The sequence below is a fragment of the Hippocampus guttulatus genome, chromosome 9 (assembly GCF_054856545.1).
Source record: "Hippocampus guttulatus isolate MCC_2025c chromosome 9, RoL_Hgut_1.0, whole genome shotgun sequence".
In the NCBI taxonomy this organism is placed as follows: Eukaryota; Metazoa; Chordata; class Actinopteri; order Syngnathiformes; family Syngnathidae; genus Hippocampus; species Hippocampus guttulatus.
The window spans coordinates 3336422-3357604 of record NC_141269.1 but is presented as its reverse complement, the minus strand read 5'-3'; the positions used below and the strand labels follow the sequence as shown (position 1 = coordinate 3357604).

General features: G+C 42.8%; 1 protein-coding gene across 1 annotated transcript in view; it reads right to left on the bottom strand.

Annotated features, from left to right (window-relative positions):
* Positions 1–360: 360 nt before the first annotated feature.
* The window catches only part of nr3c2 (nuclear receptor subfamily 3, group C, member 2), a 64304-nt gene continuing 43481 nt past the window's right edge, over positions 361–21183 (bottom strand). The window contains exons 4-9 of the mRNA XM_086120612.1: positions 16865–16981; positions 15922–16260; positions 13691–13835; positions 10309–10439; positions 6813–6970; positions 361–5735 (exon numbers count right to left, since the gene is read on the bottom strand). Of these exons, the coding sequence (XP_085976738.1) occupies positions 5580–5735; positions 6813–6970; positions 10309–10439; positions 13691–13835; positions 15922–16260; positions 16865–16981 (1046 nt within the window). The 3' untranslated portion in view covers positions 361–5579. The remainder of the gene's footprint in view (positions 5736–6812; positions 6971–10308; positions 10440–13690; positions 13836–15921; positions 16261–16864; positions 16982–21183) is intronic.

The following is a 21183-nucleotide window of genomic DNA, read 5'->3' as shown; positions in this document are numbered from 1 at the left end:
CTTCTGAGTCGTCCAGCATGGCGCCAATGCAGCTGTTTTAAATTCAACCGCAGCCAAATTGAGTTGGGCTTGTGCCCCTCTCAGTTGAGCCGAGCAATCAGTGGTCAATAAATGTCACGTTGCTTCATTAAAATGTCGGAATGAAATGCAATGGGAAAAAAGAAATAGGTTGTGTTTTTTTTAATTATTAAAGCCAGTTTGAACAGCTGAACTTTATTCGAGTTAAAAAGAGTCACTTTAAATTTTGGCACATTGCGTATTCCCATTTAACATGATTGGTAAACTAGCAAATAAATAATATATGTTTCTAATATTTTATTGAGTTGATTAAAAACAATGTCAAACATGACAGCAACGAGATGGAGTGACTTGTTGATTTTATTGTGGTGCTGGTCAACAATAGCGCCTTGGATTAGGAAATCATCTCAACAACAACAAAATAAACAAACAAACAAAAAATCCATCACTTGACACATTTTGTTACAAAATAAGAAATACTTTTTTTTTTTGTCACATGAGCAATGATGAGAGGAAAAGTAACCAAAAATTGGGAGAAAAAAGGTTGTCGATATCTTCTGTCTCACATTCAGGTACTAAGTCTGTCACAATATATATCGTACATTCATTTCTCTTTCCAACACAGAAAACGCGGCAGGGGGCAGGGTGTAGGGTTACACACATCCTTCCGTAGAAATGTTTTCCACTCAACAGAACAAGAAGGATTTTTTTGTTGTTGTTGTCGTATGTACAATAGTGTTGAACTGTAAATCGCATGTGATTAAAAAAAGGCACAAGTTTCCCTTTTTCGTTCTTTTGTGTCTTAAATACAATGTAAACATCTTGTCATCAAAACGCATGCATTTTTATCAACATCTTACAAAAAAAAAAGAAGTTAGCTTTTTTTGTGTGTGTTGACAAAAGTACTTAAATATTATTTTCCAGCAAAATATAATAATCTCAAAAATACTTTCCCAGTCAACCTTATTTAGATAGCGCTGATTCCTTACGAAGGACAAACAAATGGGCGGGAGCAGAGGGTTTAACTTGAGGGTCCCTCAAAAAAAAGAAAATGTTTGCGTCGCTGTCTTTTTTTTTCCTTCATAAATACAGTGGAACCTTCAAAGTAGAACAGGAATTTTATTTTCTCTCAAAACGATAACATTGGCGGTTACATTAACTCGATAATGTCCTGCAATGCCATTAAATTGCCACTAGGTGACACCCATTGGATGACTTCAAAGGGTGTGTGTAATTTTACGTTTTTTTTGGGGGGGTTGTTTTGTTTTTATGTCGTTGCTAACATTTGTAAATACTTGTGGTCATTACGTTTTTAATGGACTGTAGATGCCACATGATGGAGAAAAGCTGTTCTTTCGTTTTCCCCAAATCACTTCAACTTTGTCCCTTGGCACAAATATGCCATAAAATAGAGGCCAAGCACTACTTTTGTCTAATGGAAGCCTCTCAATTCACGTCGACATAGTTTCTTGTCTACAAGATGGCGCCAAAGTAATCCTTTTAGATAGAGCAGGAATAATTCTGCCCTATGAATCCTGCCTAGCAACAAGCAAAAGGCAATTTTTCCTGCGAAATGACCTGAACATGACATGTGACACGAGCACGATTTTTTTGGTATTTTTAATATTTATGATTTCTAATATATCTTCTTTGTCGTAAAATTTCGATTGCCCTCATTGCCTTGTCTGTTTTCCGTAATTTGTATTCTGCATATTAGACGTGCTACAAAATGCTACCTGGAAGTTTTACCATGGCGACAAATTGATCGACATTGTTCTCTCTGCGACAAAAACAAAAAGCAAACAAACAAAAAATTCCACTTCCAGCAACTTGGAAGTCTACCGGCCTGATGGAGGTTCCACTGTATTCAAAACGAAAGCCATCAAGGAGAGGTGTCCCCATTCCTTACTGCGCTCGTCCCAAATTGTCGACGTAAACGAGGACGTAAAGGACGACGATGCCCACGAGCTGCTTCTCAACCGTACCTCCTTTGTGCAAAAAAAGAAAATAAAGCAAACAGGATATGGCGAATCCACCAACAAACCCACATCATACACTTTTCACACTGTCAAATTAGGGAAAGTAGTACTTGGTGGTCTTGGGTTCGAGAGGCAGGGGGGCCGGGGGAGATTGCGCTGTTCACGCTCTTCAGTAGCATTGCAGTTTTGGGAGAAGTCTGCGTCAACTCAACAAGTGTACAAAATCATACCGTAACGCGTTCTTCCAAACTTTACAATAGCTCGCGCTAGTTTGTTAGTAGCTGTACATTAAGCAATGCAGATTAAGTCTCCATTTTAAACCAAACTGTACAGGGTGTGTGTGTGTGTGTGTGTGTGTGTGTGTGTGTGTGTGTGTGTGTGTGTGTGTGTGTGTGTGTGTGTGTGTGTGTGTGTGTGTGTGTGTGTGTGTCATTGCTATTCAATTAAAAGCATCTATGTCCAAATTTTGTGAGTTTAAACCCGAAACCAAAAATAATACTTGGTTTACAGGGTTTTTTTTAATATTCCCAAAAAAAGAGAGACCAAAAAAGTATGTCATTGTTTTGGGTTAAAATAATAATCTCGGGTTTTACATAATTTTTTTAACATACAGTATATGGTGGAGGTTTTGCCGAGAAAAACATCCCTAAAAGATTATTTTTAAGTTATTTTTGTCTTTTTTTTTTTAAATCTAAAAGTAATGTAAGGGGGTGTACTTGTACAACCCAAAATAGTTCCTCGCAATTTCAAAATGTTTATTTTTAGAGGGGTTAATGTAAAAATAAGAATATTTTTGCAGGGGGGAAAAAAAATCCAATTTAAGGTGATGATAATTGTACTGTAATTTAATGTTTGTTTATAGTTCCCTTTTTGGGGGGGGGCAATAATTCTTTTTAGGACTTGTTTTTTTTTATCAGCTTGATGACATAAAAATTGGACTCTAAATTGCTCACAAAATCGGGACATCGTTTTTGTTGTATCGCTATCGCGTGCGTGTGTGTTTGCATTGTTGCATTTAAAGTCACTGTACAAAGATTTCGCCTGGCATCGGTAAGAAATGAAGCACCTTCATGTCAAGGGAGCGGCTTGTCTGGGGGGGGAAAAATAAAAATAAATGCAGACAAGTCTTATAAAAATGCTTTATTTGTGGGAAGAGTCAGGTCACAAAGGGCTGGCTGGCTTTGCTTGCGAGTCAAAATAGACGTGAACTCGACAGCTGCTCTGGAGATAACACAAACGGCCGGCCGCCATTACCGCCCAGCCGGCCAACAACGCATTAGCGGCATTTTGTAGTTGTTGTTTTGTTTTTACAAACTGAATCACTCAACATTATTGTCTTGATTGTACAACCTCTCGAGTGACTCCATTAACCTTTTGCATATTACTTTGGATTGTTTCGCTGCACGAAAAAAAAAAAAAAAGTACCGTGAAGTCCAAAATAATTCATGCCCCTTGGCAGAAAGATTTGACGTTTGAAGTGAATGAGTGAGGCTGGAAAGGAGACAAGAAAGTGACAAGAATGCATTTCAATTTGTAAAGGCGTGGCCGTTTTAGTCGTGTGGCAGTTTTTATTCGCCTGGCGGGTTCTTTTTCAAGTCATTAAAATAACGACTCATGATTTTCATCTCGTATTTTGTAACGTCGATAGATAGCTACATTATTAGCGAGATAGTATGTCACAAGAAATTTTCGAGGGCTGAAATTTGAACAGGATTCAAACTTTATTCTCTTTTAATGATCAGGTTCTGGTAAAAAAAAAAAACAGCTGTTCTCAAGTTATATATTATTTTATGAAGATTATCACTTTTTTTAAAGTTCAGATTTTTTTTCCTCAGGGAAAATGCAATCATCCTGTATTTTTTACATGTTCATTAGATTTTTTTTTCACATTCAATTCAGATCCCCCCTCAAGAAAAAAAAATGATTTTTTTTCCCTCATAAATTTAAAATTGTTTGCCCATAAAAAAGAAAAGTTTTCTCTATTGTTTATTTTTGGTAAAACGACTTTATTCCATTGTTATATTGTTACAGTATGCATGAAGATAATCTAGATTGTTGTCAAACAAAAGTGTTGTCTTGTTTTTTACTCATAAATGAAGATTTATATAATCTTTTGTGATTAAAAGTTTTAGATAAAAATCCCAATTAATTTTTTTATGTAAAGTTTAGAAATGATATTTTTTCAGCTTTCTTGAATTTTTTTCATAAGTAGCTTTATTTCAAGTTTAGCTTTTTTTCTTCATAAAAGTCCTTTATGAACTTCAGTCTTCTAATTCAGTATTTTTGAACTTCACGACTGTCTGTTTTTCTTTCTCATTAAAAATATTTTGTAAAGTATTTTTTGAACTTTTTTTCTGTTCTGCATTTACAACTTTTTCCTCATAAATTAAAAAAAAAATCTCTTTTTTTCATCTCACCAAAATAATTATCCATCCATCCATCCATTTTCCGAACCGCTCGATCCACACGCGGGGGGTGCTGGAGCCTATCCCAGCCGTCTTCGGGCAGTAGGTGGGGGACACACTGAACCGGTTGCCAGACAATCGCAGGGCACACAGAGACGAACAACCATTCACGCCCACACTCACACCTCGGGACAATTTAGAGCGTCCAATCAGCCTGACATGCATGTTTTTGGAATGTGGGAGGAAACCGGAGCACCGGGAGAAAACCCACGCAGGCCCGGGGAGAACATGCAAACTCCACACAGGGAGGCCGGAGCTGGAATTGAACCCGGTACCTCTGCACTGTGAAGCCGACGTGCTAACCACTGGACTACCGGGCCGCCCTACCAAAATAATTATGACTTTTTCTATTGAAATGCACACCAAAAAAAAAAAAACCACTTAAATTGTCAAATCACTCTCCAGTTATTTTCCCCACTTTCTCGTGTTGTCTCCTGCATATTCGACACGTAAAAAATTCACTCGAGGTATGAATCATTTTGGACTTTGATAACACCAATTGAATTTGAAAGTGAGCTCATGGTGAAGCATGTACATCCGTTATTCATACATGTAGCCCTTGGAATATATTTATCTAGACCTTTGGCCTTATAGTCAAGCGTGGTGTTTGTTTATTTTTTTATGATACATGTATTTTTTTGTCTGCCCTGTAGTCCTGCTGTAGATACGCTGCAAAGCAAATGTCTAGCTATTGGCATGTATACCATATATTGATTTATGTATGTGAGAGACTGCATATAAGCCACAGTTAATTTGAGTGATATTTTTGTTAGGGATTTTTTTTTTCTTTAGTGCATCTGTGTCGTGGGGTGTGTTAGTGTGAACGTAGCACTAGCACATCCTAGGAAATGTATGGCTTTATCTCCGTTGAAAAGATCGTTAAGCGTCTTTGGGGTGCACAAGGAGGGTTATGGGGGGGGGGGGCATGGCAGAGGGATATATTCCCGACTCCGATCCGACAATCCCGGTCTTTTGTTTTCCTCCATCACGTCCGGATGGCGCACAACGACTGCTCGCGACGTTTTCCGCCCTTGCCGTTTCTCCAAAGTTCTCGGCCAAGCGTTTCTGAATGTTTTTCGGTTTGACTTTTACATTTTTTGGGGGGTGGGGGCCCCCGTCACTTCTTGTGGAAGTAGATGGTATGGGTGAGTCCCGACTCCACCTTTGGTATCTGGTCGCTGATGATCTCCACCAGCATGTCGGGGAACGCCACCTTCAGGGCCCGCGACTCGCGGAAGGTGTAGAAGCAGAAGTCCAGCAGATTGGCCACCAGCTGCCGCACAAAAATACAATATTATTAAATTTCCATTGGGCTTTTTTTAAGTCATTTCCAGCATTTTTTTTTCATCCTGAAATGATTTTAGTCTCTTAAGTGCTGATTTTTCGTTTGGTTGTTGTTCAATGATTATTAGATTAATTTATCATCAAGCAGTTTGTACATTTTGTAAATACCAGTATTTTCAAAACTTGATTCAGGCCCAAGAATTCTGCCTAGCAACAAGGTTTTTAATGCAACCGGCGGAGAACGATGAAAATGTAAATTCACAAGTTTATATCCGTTTGTTGTGAAATCGCTGAAAATATATATATATATTTTTGGGGGGGGGGGGCTACTATCAAATCTAAACTTTATTTGTGCCAAATTACGATGACATTTCTACGTTCACAGAAAAAATGGGTTTTGGTGGTATTGCAGCTTCATAAACAAAACAATCTTTCCTCATATATGAAGTATTTGTATTGCGATTTTGGCGTTATATTTTCTTGCGATTGGATCGATACCGAATTTTGCGGAACCGCAAATGCGCGTCATTTTTGGTCCTGGAAAAGGCACAAAAAAAATGACAAATTCACATAGGAGACCAACAAATTAAAATCAGCTCTTTGTAGGACTCTTATGTAGAGCAACCGAAATGGACTCTGGCTGTACCCTGCTTTGTGCAGCGGAATGGACTCCGACCCCTTTCCGGTTCAATCTACCTCACCACAAGGGGGCACTTACGATTTCAGCATCTATGAAATCATCGCATTCATGTTTGTGAATCTGGGCAAATAGGCGCTCTACAGCGACCACTGTGATCCAGAAAACTGTCACTTGGCATTGATCCCCCCTTCTGTTCTGGTCGGGCCGAAATAACCGCAACCCCTCGGGGGGCCGGATTGGGATGCGGTAATCCTTATTTGGAGCCACTGCATCAGCCAACCGCTAAGTATGATCCAAATCTGCTCTGCTGCCATTCCAGAAAGAAAAAAAAATCCAATGATATCAGTGGCCCAAAGTTGCCAGTGAGCACCTCCCTGCGTGTGCAACGCTTCCAAAGGAGGGGTGGAACTGCCGGGGTATACTTACACCATGCATGGCGTCCAGTAGCTTGGTGAGCTGGAAGAAGCGCTGCCAGGTCTGGCCCGAGTTGTTGGTTGCCTTCCCCACGGAGCGCCGGAGCTCCTTGATGTAATTAACTCGCATTTCCTCGAACGCCGCCTGGTTCTTCAGACCCTCTTTGGGAACTGCGAAGCAAGCGGATGCCACAGTCATTAGACAGAGGGGGGTCATTAGAAATGTCTTAAATTCAAGACATTTAAAAAACATTTATTAAAAACAGAAAAAAGGAAATACAATGACATGGCCTGAGTATAGTTTTGTTTTTAATTGTATGACGTACAATCACGACAGTCACACGGTGACAACTGAGCGAACTAAATTTCCCGCAGCACTGATTGGACAAGCAATGTCATGTGATCATCTGCAGCCGGTGATGGCCAAGCGGGCGTGTCATAACTAATTGACATGTTGAGTCGGGGATGTCATAACCTCCATGGCAGAGGCTCCGTCGAACCCCTGAGACCGATTCACCGAACCCCTGGGGTTCGATCGAACCCAAGTTAAGAACCACTGATACACACACACACACACACATATATATATACACATATATATGGGGGGGAGAGAGAAAAGATTTGGTTTGGCCCAAAAACGATAAGCCAGGAAGTGTGGCTTCCACATTTCAACAGATTGTCTGTGGCGCTGGAAAAGCGGCCAAACACGCGGACCGGCGGGAATGTTATCGTCTCGTAATTTCTTTGCGTTGAACACACGTCACCTTTTTATAGCACAATTTTTTTTTTTTTTAATCCAGCAACGCTTTTGAAGAGCAATGAGTCCACAGTGAAGAAGCAGCGGAATGGCTCGCCCGTTGGCCACTTCCTGTCAGTTAGCATCGCATCTGTTTAAGGACGGGATGCTGCTAAGGTCAACGACTCGGCACCGGGCTTGCGTATTCGTCTGATCATTTTTGGCTCTTTCGCGTACAGATGAGCAAACACCTGGAGGCGTGGCTTTCACCGGGAAGATTCAAAAATAGGAGAGTGTGAGGCGGACGGGACTTATTTCATGGCTGACATGATGAGAATGTGCTAATACCAAAAGCATGTGTTTGGGCTTTTGTTTTTTGGTCTTGTTTTTTTTTTTCTCCCTTCCTGCTGACCTACATATGCCCTGAATAGAATGTGACCTGGCATTTAGGAGCGGTACAGAGGATGTGCCCACTCCACGGACCCCCCCCCCCCCCCCCCAACCTTCCCCTTCTTGAAACAGGTCATGCTCCTATCGCGGTAATTGGTGCCAGAGATGTTTTCGCTGTGGGTAACGAAGCCTGTTTGGAGGCCTCGATATGCCTGAAATTTGATTTAAAACTCGCTCAGAGGTGACCCCCGGAAAAGTTGGAAAATATTGGGTGTACCGGTCCATCCTAACAACATGGATCAAAGTCTCCGAAAATTGACTGTTTTGTTGTGTGTGAAGCAGCCATTTTGGGAGCGAATTCCATGAAAAAGGGCCCTGGAAACACATACACACACACACACACACTTGTTTCACAGCTTGTTTCACAAACTGGGCGAACGTGTCAAGAAGCCATGCCTTGACTGAGCAGGAAGTCTGCCATTTTGTTGTGAAGCAGCCATTTTGAGAGCAACTTCCATTTTTTAAAAAAGCGGCAATCAACACAAAATTCTGTGCACGCGTCTTGTCACAGAAGTCACCCCAAAAAAAAAAAAAAAAAAAAACTCTGGTCAGCCTGCCTCGATGTAATCTTTGTATAATTGACTACCTTATCGACTAGTCCGTCAAATAATTGAGTCATCGGATAGCTAGTTCGAGAGCAACGCTATTTATTAATTTTTTTTAAATACTTGAATAAATGCACATATATCCGACCGTCACCAAGTCCCGACGATTTGGTGTTCTCAGCGGTGACTCATTTGCAGCATCATGTCCGTCTGCGCAGCAGTGAGGCCAAAGCGCGATGCCAAACGGGGGGGGGGGGGGGGGGGGTCATCGGACACCACGGGCTAGATTGAAACCCAAACCCAAGGTCAGTGAGAGCATTAGCAGCTCCTTTCTCATTCTCTTTACCCCTCACCTCCCTCCCCGTGCTTTCGTCGGTTCCGGCCCAAAGGCGCTCATTGCCCGCCCGTCGTATGCCGACCGGCTCTGACAACTACAGCGGAAACACTCGCCGTGAAAACGAGTCATGGCCGCTTCCCCGAATCTTATTGCGCGTCGCCTCGCTTTTCCAAACGCTCGAAGTAAAGAAAGGGGAAAATGGCAGCTCTTGGAGCTCGGCCGTGCTCGGTGGCAAAGCTCCAGGCGAGCGGTGAGCACCGGAGGGGGAGGCCTCGGCAACAGAAGGCCCGGCGATGACCCCCCTTTGACTCCCCTTTTGTCTTTGTTTTTCCAAAAATGGCTTCCTTTTTCACTCATCGGTTTGTCCTCAAATGTACCCCATTTAGGAAGAATCCATCTTGGATTATTTTTTTAAGAATATCCATCCTACTTTTTGGTCAAAAAAGTATCTGGGCAGGTTTTCACGACTTTGAGTTATTCATCAGAATATTTCTGGCAAATGACGAGACGGTCGACCAATTGGGTACTTCACTAGTCGATAGTTGACTCGGCATGTGTTCTCTGAGTGGCCTGTGCTTTTAAGTTCTCCCTTCCAGCACGCACGGTCTTGACGCGACAGTCAGTGAACTATTTAAAGTCAACTTAACCCTTTCGTGCACCTGATCAGATGATAAGCTGTTCGCCGTAGTAGCCGCTGTCCCCTGAAAGGGTTAAAATTTGGGAACGGTGACCAGGGCGGCTTCCCTGCACACAGCACGTAAACGTAAAAAGCGTTTTCAAGTGCGTCTTGAGCCACCAAATGCTATTCCTCAAACGGTTCCGGTTCCCGGAATTTCTCGTCATGTTTCAGTCGACTTCAGTGAAGCTCGCCCTGGTACGTTTTGTAAATTGTAGATCTCGGGCAAGCTCATTTTTGCTTCATCCTGTGTCTAAAAGCACAGTGCAACCTTCCCCCCCCCCCCCCCCTCCCGCCGTTTTCTTTTGAAAACCTTTTTGGTTGTATCTCAAAAGTGCCTTTTTCACCCAGTCTGATCGGGAAGGTCTGGAAAAATCTCCATCGTCGACGACTTTTCTGTGCATGCCGAACGTCCTCACGCGGCCTCGATATTTCCATTGATCGGCACCGGTGTCGCCGGTTCAAAGACGCTCAGACGGCACGCAGACTTCTCAAACTCGCCCCTACGCCGCTTCACCCCCCCCGGCCCCCATCCCCACTTCTCCTTCCACCACCACCGGCATGTCAAATTCATCAACGGCGGGTCCCAGTGGGCTTTTGAGACTTTTGGCGGTGTCTAATGGCCACTGACGGGTGTGAATAGTGACCGTCTGTCGAGAGTGAATGATGGGGGAGGGGGGGAAAAGTCACATTACAGCCTACCGATAATACAGTGACCAGGTGTCTTTTTCTTTTTTTTTTGGACACGGGCTCGTAGCTTCTTACTTGTGCTGAGAAGCAGCAGGACTTTCATGGAGAGGAACTCGTTGTAGGTGAGCTGCAGCCGAACAAACTCTTGGCTCACCTGCCTCATGCCCAGGCACAGGCTGTACATGGCAGACTGCTGCATCCGGTCCCTGGAAAATGGGGTCGAGGAAGGATATCGTTAATGTGGCGGCACGGAGACAAAAGGAAGCAGCACTCTTTTATCGTTGAAAGTATTGTTCGCTAAGATATCGAGCGTAGGAAGAAACCTCCCCCGGGCCTCAAAACAGTTTGCGAGGCAAAATTTCTCGTTTGAGCCTCATCGAAGCACAGCGAATAGTCAACAAAACAAACTCAAATGCAAAAATCTCATTCGCTGACGTGACTCAGCAGGGGCAGGCCACGCCTTTTAAAGCCGCACGCCTTCAAAGTCACATTTCGGAACTCGAGGATGGTGACCCCAAATGAACAGAAATCACGCTTGCACCTCGTGTGTATATTTTGCATTGGATGTACCTGTACATATCTAAGATGAGGCAGAGTAAGAGATAAAATGGTCACCTAAAATCATGCAATTTAATGTGATATAACGTCAAACAACATTTAGGTGACAGAATGTAAGTTATATCACTTGCGTCGAAACATAATACAGTCGAACCTCGTTTCAACGCTATCATGTTCACATTTCAAAATCCCGATTTCACGTCATTCGCTTTCCATTTGTTGATTTTGCTTACAACGTAAACTTCATTATAACAAGCTGCGGGAAGCTAACTGCCGCCGCCACCTTGCTTATGGACAAAATGTACAGCGCGGGATTACCCTCCGTTGCCTGGCAACATGAATGATCAACTCGATACAGTACATTGCTGTACTTTCACAGGCACGGCGCAAAAACTGAAGCAAATCTCGCACTCGGTGAAAGCTGAAATTATCTCTCACTTTCGAACGAGGACTCTCCCATACACAACTCCACCAAAACTACAGATTGGCAAAGTCGCCGATTTCGACAATCATCTGTAGTGGCGACAAAATCATGGCGGAGTTTGAGGCTAACAGACGGAAAGATGATCGATCGTAAACGGCCTCAGGGTGCGGCGCATCCTAAACCGATGACACTTGGCTTCGTGGGCGGCACTGGCAGTTAGTTGCCGATGGCGACTAACATTTGCTGACTGAATGTTTTCAGTTAGGAACGCGACAATCGTTTGGCTTATAACATCTTTTTTCTTCATATACGCGTATTTGTGATTGACGTGTCATACAGGTTTTTACACCTATAAACGTTCACACTGTATTATACATCGTCGTTGGCGTACACTATTGGAAATGGTTACGATGAACTACTCTTATGTCCCTCGAGGAACGTTCTAATGAGGCTCGACTATATATTGTATTAATTTATGGACATGTCGGATTTATGTGCCGTAGCATAATTTAAGACCATCCAATAAAATAATATTGCATTTAATGCCATTTCTATCGACTGCAAGTTAATCGAATATATCTAATTAGCATATTGTTCACGTAATGTACATTTAACATACCGTATTTACCGCACTCTAATGCCCTTCGGATTATAAGGCGCACCTTCAATGAATTTCCTATTTTAAAACTGCTTTCATATATTGGGCGCACCGCATTATAAGGCGCACAGAATAGAAGCTACGATAGTGGCTGAGGTTGCGTTATGCATCCACTAGATGGAGCTACGCTAAAGGGAATACAATACAATCCGGCTTTATTTATAGAGAGCCTTCACAACCGCTGCAGTTGTAACAAAGCGCTTTACAGAACATTTAAAATACCACGTCCAAGAAATTTGAATATTGATCCATATATATGGCGCATCGGATTATAAGGTGCACTGAGGAAATTGAATGATTTTAGGTGCGCTTTATAGTATGGAAAATACGGTAATGTAAAACGTAAGGCAATGACATCTGATGTCATGTCACCACAACATACAGAATGTCAGGTCATAACACGAACATGCCGACCTCAACAGAATAAAATGCGATCTTTGTGCTGAGTGGGGCTGCGCATATTCTCTCCAGCTGTTTTCTTGCTTGCTCACTGTCTAAAACGAGCTGCTGCTGCCGGTTTTCGCTGCTCTTTATTTTCTCTCCAAATTGTTTGTACTTGTCTCAAAATTCTTTTCCCTCGGCCGGAAGAAGCACTCATCCTGACGTTCGCGTTTGGGCAACTGACACAAGTCGGCGTCCATCTGAAGAAACAATTAGATGCTTTTTTTCTTCTTCTTCTTCTTCTTCCCTGGCCAAGCGTGACATCAGAATTCCTTTTTAAAGGGGGAACAAACGTCCCATCCCGCTTGAGCCGTCCGTGTATGTTACCGTGTTTTGTGGGCAAATCCTACTGGTGATATTTCTTCTAAAACCTTCGATTTTGCCTAACTTTGGCATTCATTGTTGTCACTTGTTAATTATTTAATCCTTTCATGCACAAATAATGATAACCTGATAAGCTGTCCACTGTCGTAACCGCTGTCCCTAAAAGGGTTAAGGCAAATACCGACTAAAAAAAAAAAGGACATTCGCTCTGCAAGTACCACCAAAATGACTGAGACAGTAGTGTAATAGGCCCAAGTGTTCATCCAAAAACAAGCCGTTTTATTTGTAAAAAGGAGACTTAATATTATTGTCAGCTACTTTAACACCGTGCTTGTAAAAATGAAAATAAATACTTCAATTAAGTTGAAAAGCATTTCCCATAAAAGTTCAATAAAATGTTGATCTCAATAAACATCGTACGAAAAAGTGAAATATAACTGAACTGTACTGTATTTTCGTATGTTGAAGCCACTGTAACGTTATGCACAATTTAAACATTTAATTGAGTGAGTCGATCGAGTACCACTAGGTGTCCTTGAACCACACTTTGAGAATCGCCGATTTCAAGTGTTTGAAATGTATTTTGCGGTTTGGATTTCACAAAATGACCTCTTTGCTGTTTTGTGTATGAAATTTGATGGTTCTCGGTGTTGGTCTCAACGAAGCTTGTTCAAGTGAATTGGGGAGCTTAAGTTCCAAATAAGGAGTGTTTTGACGCCATCTTGTGGCATCTATGTTGCAATTAAACTTTTTGTGGGGGAGGGGGGGTAGCAATAATTATTGACAGATTTGTGACATGAAAAATCGAGAGGTTCACTGTAGCTTACTGTAATGCCATCACAGGTGGGAAAGGAGAGCCAGATGCCCTTGCATAATAATATATATGGTATTTTCGACTCACATAATACTTGAAATATTTTTGGTGTGTTTGAAAAGTGGATTAAGAATATGTAAAGAGTATGGGCGGGCTAAAATGTATTTTGGGAGTTGTTTTCAATGTGGTCTGCCACAAATGTTTTTTTTGTTTTTTGCGTACGTGCGTGTGGACTTACTCGTTGAAGATGAGGTCAGGGGCGAAGTAGAGCAGCTGTCCGTTGGTGTGTTTGTAGGAGCGCCAGCCGAGACAAAACGAGGACAGGCACATCCACGAGTACTGGATCAACGTAATTTGGTCCTCGATGGGCAGGCCTCGAAAACCTTGGCAAGAACACACAAATTCAATCTGTGTTCATATTTTAATTTCCATCCATTTATTTAAAAACAAAAACAGGACAGAATTTCAAATTGACCTTGCAGCAAATGCCCAAACTAAAAAAAAAAAACAAGTACGATGACGTGACTGGTTTGGTCCGTAACATTAAAAGATGCGCGAAGATGTCGAGCGCTGTTTTCCAAAGTCAAAGCAAACGTTTAGCGGCTAAACCGACTGCTAGCTAGCATAGAAGGCAACAGAAATCGGAGAATATTCACTCTTCAGAGGCTGAAATGCCATGACTCGATCGTGTGATAATTGTTTAGTTGTCGATTAATCAATGCGCCTCTAGACGCAACAACATTTTTATTTTTCAGATAACCATCGGCTGTTTCTGATCACACAAAAATTACAATTTGGAGGCCCGTGCTTTTCTCCGGACGGCGACCTTCCTCACCAAAGTCTGCTGACGGTTGTAAGCAAACGAAACAAATCGCGTTTTCAGCAGTTTCCCAGAGCGGGACGCATATCTTTTCCCGAGTGTCGCGTTATCGCTACGATTTATTTGCAATGTGCACGTCAGAGGGTAACGCCGCTTCTGCTGCAAACATGCAAAATCCCATTGAGGATTCTGGTTATGATGCCTTTGCGAGGGCCTCCAGAAATAGACACCTGAACGGGAACGCTGCCAAACTCTCAATCAATGCCTGGCGAGGAGCTCCACATAACAACACCCCCCCCCCCCCCCCCAAAAAAAAAAAAAGAACGCCAACTGAGGACAGACGAGCGACTTATCCGCCGGGCGCTGGGACTATTTGCGTCTGCGGGGGGATGTCGGCGCGCTCATTCCGAAACATGTCGCTCAAATTCCGTCATGTGATTGACCGCTGCCTCGACGTACGAGTTCAGTTGGTTCCCTGAGCACACTTGTAACTCAAATTTTGAAAAAAATTTGACATATGTAATAAAAAGAACAAGGCTAGCATAAGCTTCAACATGAGAAAAAAAGGCAATTTGACCTGAAAAATCATGTCACAGTACAGCCATAATTTAAAAATAAATTTTAAATATGTATTTAAATAAAGAGGAGTAACTAATTTTTAAGTTTTAAAAATAAGGTACAGGGTTAATTTGACTCACAATTACTTTACTTTTTACTTTGCTACCGTTAAAAATGACTGTCAAATTCACACAAGTTAAGAAAAATATGATATTATTATTATGATTATTTTATATTCTTATTATATTTAAATAAAATGACAGGTTTTATATAAAAGATTCAACGTTTAAAAAAAAACCCCATCTCATTTGACTCACAATAAACCCCCCAAAAAACATTTTTTTAAAAACTGGCTAATTCAAAAAGAGAATGACTTTTATCACAATCATTTTGTACATTAAAATCAAAGCTTGATTTTTCTTTTTTTTTTTGTTTTCATGGGGCAACTTGACGGGCAACGTAACAGGATGGGATTTAATAGGCCTCTGACTTTGAAGCTAACCAGTTCATATTCACAGACGGAACATCCTTATCTCATCTAACTGCACTTTAATGAGACGCATCAGAGGCAACATCTGGCCAGAGCCGCCACGTAAATGCCTTCACTCTTCTAAGTCCACATTTCTATTTAACGCTCAAATAGGATTCCGTCGCTAATCTCATTGCAAGATTTGCCAAACCGTTTCCGGGCCTGAAAGCAAAGAAAAGCGGGAAGCCCGCCAGACAACGCGAGCGAGCGCGGGCATGAATATCGTCTTCGTTAAAACCATGCAATTGCATTACAAGAGGCTCTGCGGAGTGACATTTCATAGAAAGTGGAAGGTTCAACGTGCAAAACTAAAATGACAATTTACGAAATATTGTCCAATCAGAAATGTGTCTCCGTTTTTTTTTTTTTCCAGGAATCAGGATGTTAAATTTTTACTTTATAGCACTACGCCGTATTTCATTCATCACCGGCATTGTTGTTCATATTTGAATGCACTGTTCAATTCAACGTTATTGCTCCAAATGTCGTTCTTTTCAACTGAAAAAAAAAAAGCTAAGTCCAAAATAGCATCGAGGCCACCCGTCCGTCCGTCCATACTAACCTGGAAGTACTTTGGCCCACTTGACCATGCGCACCATCTGCTTGCCGGCCAGGCAGTTGAGGCTGGACAGCAGGTGGTCGGTGGTGTCGGGCTGCGTGTTATCGAAGCCCGAGTACACCTCTTCGGGCTCGATGAGCTCCAGCACACTGCAGATGGACGGTGGCAGGAAAGGTGTGACCACACTGGCCCCGCGGGGCATCAAGGCAGCGCTGGCGGCGTTGGCGTTAAGCTCCTTCTCCGACGACAGGAAGTCCACGCCGGCCGCCGGCTGGCTCTCCTTGGTTGACTGCAGGTCGTCGCCGACGCCCTTTAACTTGCCCAACTTCTTGGATTTACGAGCTGTCGGAAGGAGCGCAGCGTTAGCCGCAGTTAGCGAAGATGACCGAGCAAAAAATAAATCAATAGTGTGGGCTTTGGGAATCAAGAGTTTCATCAAACTTCTTCGAGTGAGGGTGGTGGTATGCGTGGTGAGCAGTCTGCATGAATGAAGAGCGAGACAATTACGCTAATCACGATCCTTGATGTGAGCTGTGAAGATGAAATCTGATTTGGCGGATGTAACTATTTTGGTTGCCTTTCGTCCGTCCGCTGAAGAGAATTATTTCCACTTGCTGAGTTGGAAAAATTTTGGTGTGGCTCCACCAACTGATGTCATAAAGGCGTTTTTTTTCAGCAGCTAATAGTGTCGTTTGAAAGTATAAATGTGCTTTATCTGCACAGTCAAAAGGAGACTTTGTGGCACTCAGGTATTTGGTCAAGAGGCAGCATGTAAATGGGAACTAAAATCGGACCTAAGATTGAACCTTGCGGTGCACCACAGGCAAGTCTTAGGGGTGGGCGAGTCTTGATTACCGATTGGTGACGGCAATAGGTTCGTTTTTCAATGATAGGAATGGGTGTTTGATTGTATTAGCATCTTAGCTACGGTACTACGAGTACTCACCTCCGAGGTTCATCCCGGCCTGGAGGCACTTGCGCACGCGGCACGCCGGGCAGTTTTTCCGTCGGATCTTGTCGATGATGCAGTCGTTCCTCCCGGCGCAAAGGTAGTTGTGCTGGCCTAAGAAACAAATGACGAAAGTCAGTGTATGATTCGACGTTTGGGGGGCAAAGTAGTGCCGTGCTCGCTCCACGTGAACCAGCACAGGGCACGTTTGTTGTGATTATGAACCAGCAGAGGGCACGTTTGTTGTGATTTGTCCAATGAAAAGCTGTTTATGATCAACTTTCATGAAATACTGACAATTGATTTGACTGATGCTTGGACGACCCCAGCATACTTGCGGGTGGGCACTTCCAAGATTTTTTAAATATTTTGGGGGGGGGAGTTTTTTTTTTCCCAAATCATGAGGGATGAACTTTTTCACCAAATTGGAGTTATTGTTGATCCACCTTTGAAACGGACAACGATGACGTCAGATGGACAAAGTGTCATTATGCGGCATCGAAATCATGAGATTTGGCAACGGTTCAAAATCCTGAGGAAAACCATGATTAACGATCAAGAAAAGTCACTGCCATATAGATATAAATCACCAAGATATACATCCCGCAGACTTCATTGCAGCCATAAAACATTGAAATCACTCTTGCAAAATGAAAACAGCGGTGTTGAATTCTTTGTGGTCCAATTCTGGAATAATCTGCTCCCTCCCAAGTCGCTAGCTAGCATACTACGTCCCCATCTTCACCGAGCATAAAGAAACAAGACTCGGAAATATGCTGTGCCAGTCATGAAAAGCAGCACGAAAGAGGAAGTCTACACCTTCCAAAATTAAAGCAGAGTACTACTGAACGTCGCATGTAGGCTACGAGAAGTGTCTCCAAGAAGCAGGCAGACGCGACAGAGATGCTAACGAGCCCCGCGTCTCGCCCTCGGATACAGGCTTCCTCCTTTTCCTCTTCCTCTTCTTCCATTTATCCATCCATCCTTCCCTTCTTGAAGCACCATACGCCGACACACACACACACACACGCACACACACACACACACACACACACACACACATAGTCCATGCCGCTCCACTTGGCAATTTGAAAAAAAACACACACAGACACACACACACTGCAATCTTTGTATCTGGCATCCCCAACACGCACACACACACACACACACACACTGTGAGCCCAGTGCATGACCTCGCTCTACATAATGAGCTTGTGTGTGTGTGTGTGTGTGTGTGTGTGTGTGTGCGCGTGTGTGTGTGTGTCTTCATGCTTTTGGAGTTGTTTTCATGTGCGCTTTTTGTACGTCCTGGCGTCCATTGCATTTTTGTGCCAAAAGCCAAGGAGGCGAGCTGCATGAGGAGAGGCAGCAGCTGTAGCCCCGCTTCACTATTTCTGGCAAAGTCACATGACCGTTACATAAGCACATTTTTCCCGCTCTAAAAAGCAGTAAACTGCGACACAGGAAACACATAGCAGGCAGGAGCAGTCAGTGGACCCAAGACCACCCCCCTGCACCCCCCCCCCCCCTCGATGCACAACACAAACTCACTCACACAAACACCGTTGCAACTCTTGACCGTTGGGCTCATTCCCCCGAGCTGGGTTAATGATTGTGAAGTTGACACGTGGGCAGAAGTCAGTAAATGTGCATGCACCGTCAGATGGATGCAAGAATGACTGAAATGTCACTGAGCATCAATCTATATAATAATGAGGGCCAGACCGATTAGATGTATTTATTTATTTATTTTAGGTCAATTTCGATCGACAGCAGAATAAAATTCTGATACCTGATTAATTGGCCGATTCATTTGTAAATGCCCACGACGACGATATGAATTACAAGCAGAAAATGTGACTGTTATACGATATTTTATACTTTAGCGTTGAACTTAGCAGAGAAAAATCTGTGTGGGTTATTTATTTATTTATTTTTGGGGTGGCGTGGTTGAATGTCATAAATTTTGCCTTATGTTGTAAGATAAAATAAAACCTTTATTCGTCTCGGAATGGAGAAATTCCCAATTTACAGCAGCAAAGTTATGAAAGGAAAAAAGTAGAACAAACAAAAAGTAGAGGAGCTGCTGTAAAGACAGCCACTCTCGCGGCACCAACTTGAAGTCACATGTTAATGTGTAAAAAAAAAAAACAATAAATTACAAGCCAGATTTTAAAACCAATATTGGGCGATTTAATTGGTTTGCCGATTAATCGGACGGGTCCTAATCAAAGTACATTCTGTGCACTGCCTTGACAGTCAAAGAGCAAACACCATTAGGTTTGTATCACGTATGCTCGAACACTGCAGCAAAGCCACATGATCGCAATGGATATAAAAAGTCTACACACCCCTGTTGAAATTTTCGTAATATAATAAAATGAGAAATCATTTCGAAACTTTTCGCATCATTTATGTCACTGAGAACATGTGAGTGGGAGCGTAAAAATGAAACCGGATAATATGCCCAAGTCTGCGCACCCTCTTATAACCGAGGATGTGGCTTTGTTCGAAATCAACCAAATGTACTCAAACTCATCTTAACTGGAAGTCAACACACACCTGATGCCATTAAAAATGCCTGATTAATAAGTCCCGTGTCAGGCTCAGATGTTCTAGTTGGCTTTTCCTGACATTTTTGTCCTCATTTATCTGAGTGCAAGCTATGGTCCGCAAAGAGCTTCCACAACAAGTATCAATCAGGCCAACAGCGATACTGAAAGAAACGCAGGAATTTCTGGCAAGTATTGGCTGCTTAGCATATGTGACAAATATCTCTTGTCTTCTTTCAAGCCGGACTACATTTTTGCAAAAACACACTTGAAATGTGTTTAAAAAGTGAAAAAAAGTCTGGTAAAAATGTAAGAATGTATTTTTCATTATTTATGAATGGCCGTATTATTTATTAATATTTTTTTTTAGGATTTGTGCATCCAGAAAATATATTCAGCATGTATTTATTGGAGCTTTTATGTAATGTTGCACTTGGTAATTGCTCACTCTGGTGTCTTGCTGCATCCTGTTACATCATTGTGCAAGGGAAACACTCTCTTAAAAAAACAGCGCGAGCGCACACACACACACACACACACAGACTTTTTTTGAAGTAAAGCCAAGCTGACAATTCATTTCTAAAGACAGTAACATTTTAAAGCCTCGAGGAAACAACAAGTGCGTGCCCCCCCTCCCCCTAATCTTCAGTACTGTACTCGCCAAGGCCATTCAGCGCCGCCGCTTACGTTAACGCAAAGAAGTCGGCATCCATTTGCTAAAATCCACGTCAACCGATGGATTAACACATTTAATCAACCTTTCATGACAAAAAAAAAACAAAACGCTTTGTCCAACCTGTGATGGCCGCGCATCAGCAACTGAAACCTCTGCGATGGAATTGTTAGCGGCGAGCGCCCAAATCACTGATAAAAAGATTTCGTTGTCTAACTTGTGTTTGTTGTTCACAGTCCGATGCTTACTCTGCACATTTGGCATTTCTTCCAACCCCGCGGGAATTATTGGCTCCAATAATGAGTTGTCGTTTCTTTTTATCGTCTGAATAAGTCTTTTTAAGGCTTTTTTTTAAAGCCATTTAGCATGTTAGCGTAGCTTCTTGAGTGTAGGGGGAGCCTCGGAGCTGAACATGCTTACTGCATATTTTCTAGGCTGCACATCGCTGCGTCTCTAACCTAAATACCTTCGACAATGTGGGTCACACGCACACTTACAGTAGCGTTACTCCTGCACTCACTCACACACACACACACATACTTGTTTGAACACGCGTCTGAGAACGTCTGGAGCCTTTGCGATTACGACTTGTATGTTGCTAGACGTGTTGGCGAGGTGGCTGCGCTCCAGCTGTTGTTACATAACCCCCCCACCCTCACACACCCACATGCACACACACGCGCACATACACACACACACACACACACACACAACCTGAGCCATTCAGTTCTGTGGGAGGCCCCGTCCCGAGCTGGAAAAAAAACAAAAAGCGATTGGACGCCCCGACAGCGCAAGCCGGCGTCCTCGCCTGACCTCTCTTTTTCGCCAGTGCGAGACGTAAGCGCACTGGCAAGCGCCGTCGTTTTTGAGCAAGGCGGCGAGTTGCTGCCGTTCGTAAATCTTTGCGCTTCAATGAGAGTGACGAGCTAAAAGGGGAATATTATTACGCAGCGCCGATGCGCCAAGCCGCTGAGGACGTGAATACTGCGCTGGTGTCCCTACGCCGATGCGCCGGGGCGCATGGAGCTGTTTATCAAGCGCAGCTGTCCTGTATTATTAAAAAAAAAAAAAAACTCAACAGAGGAGCGCTT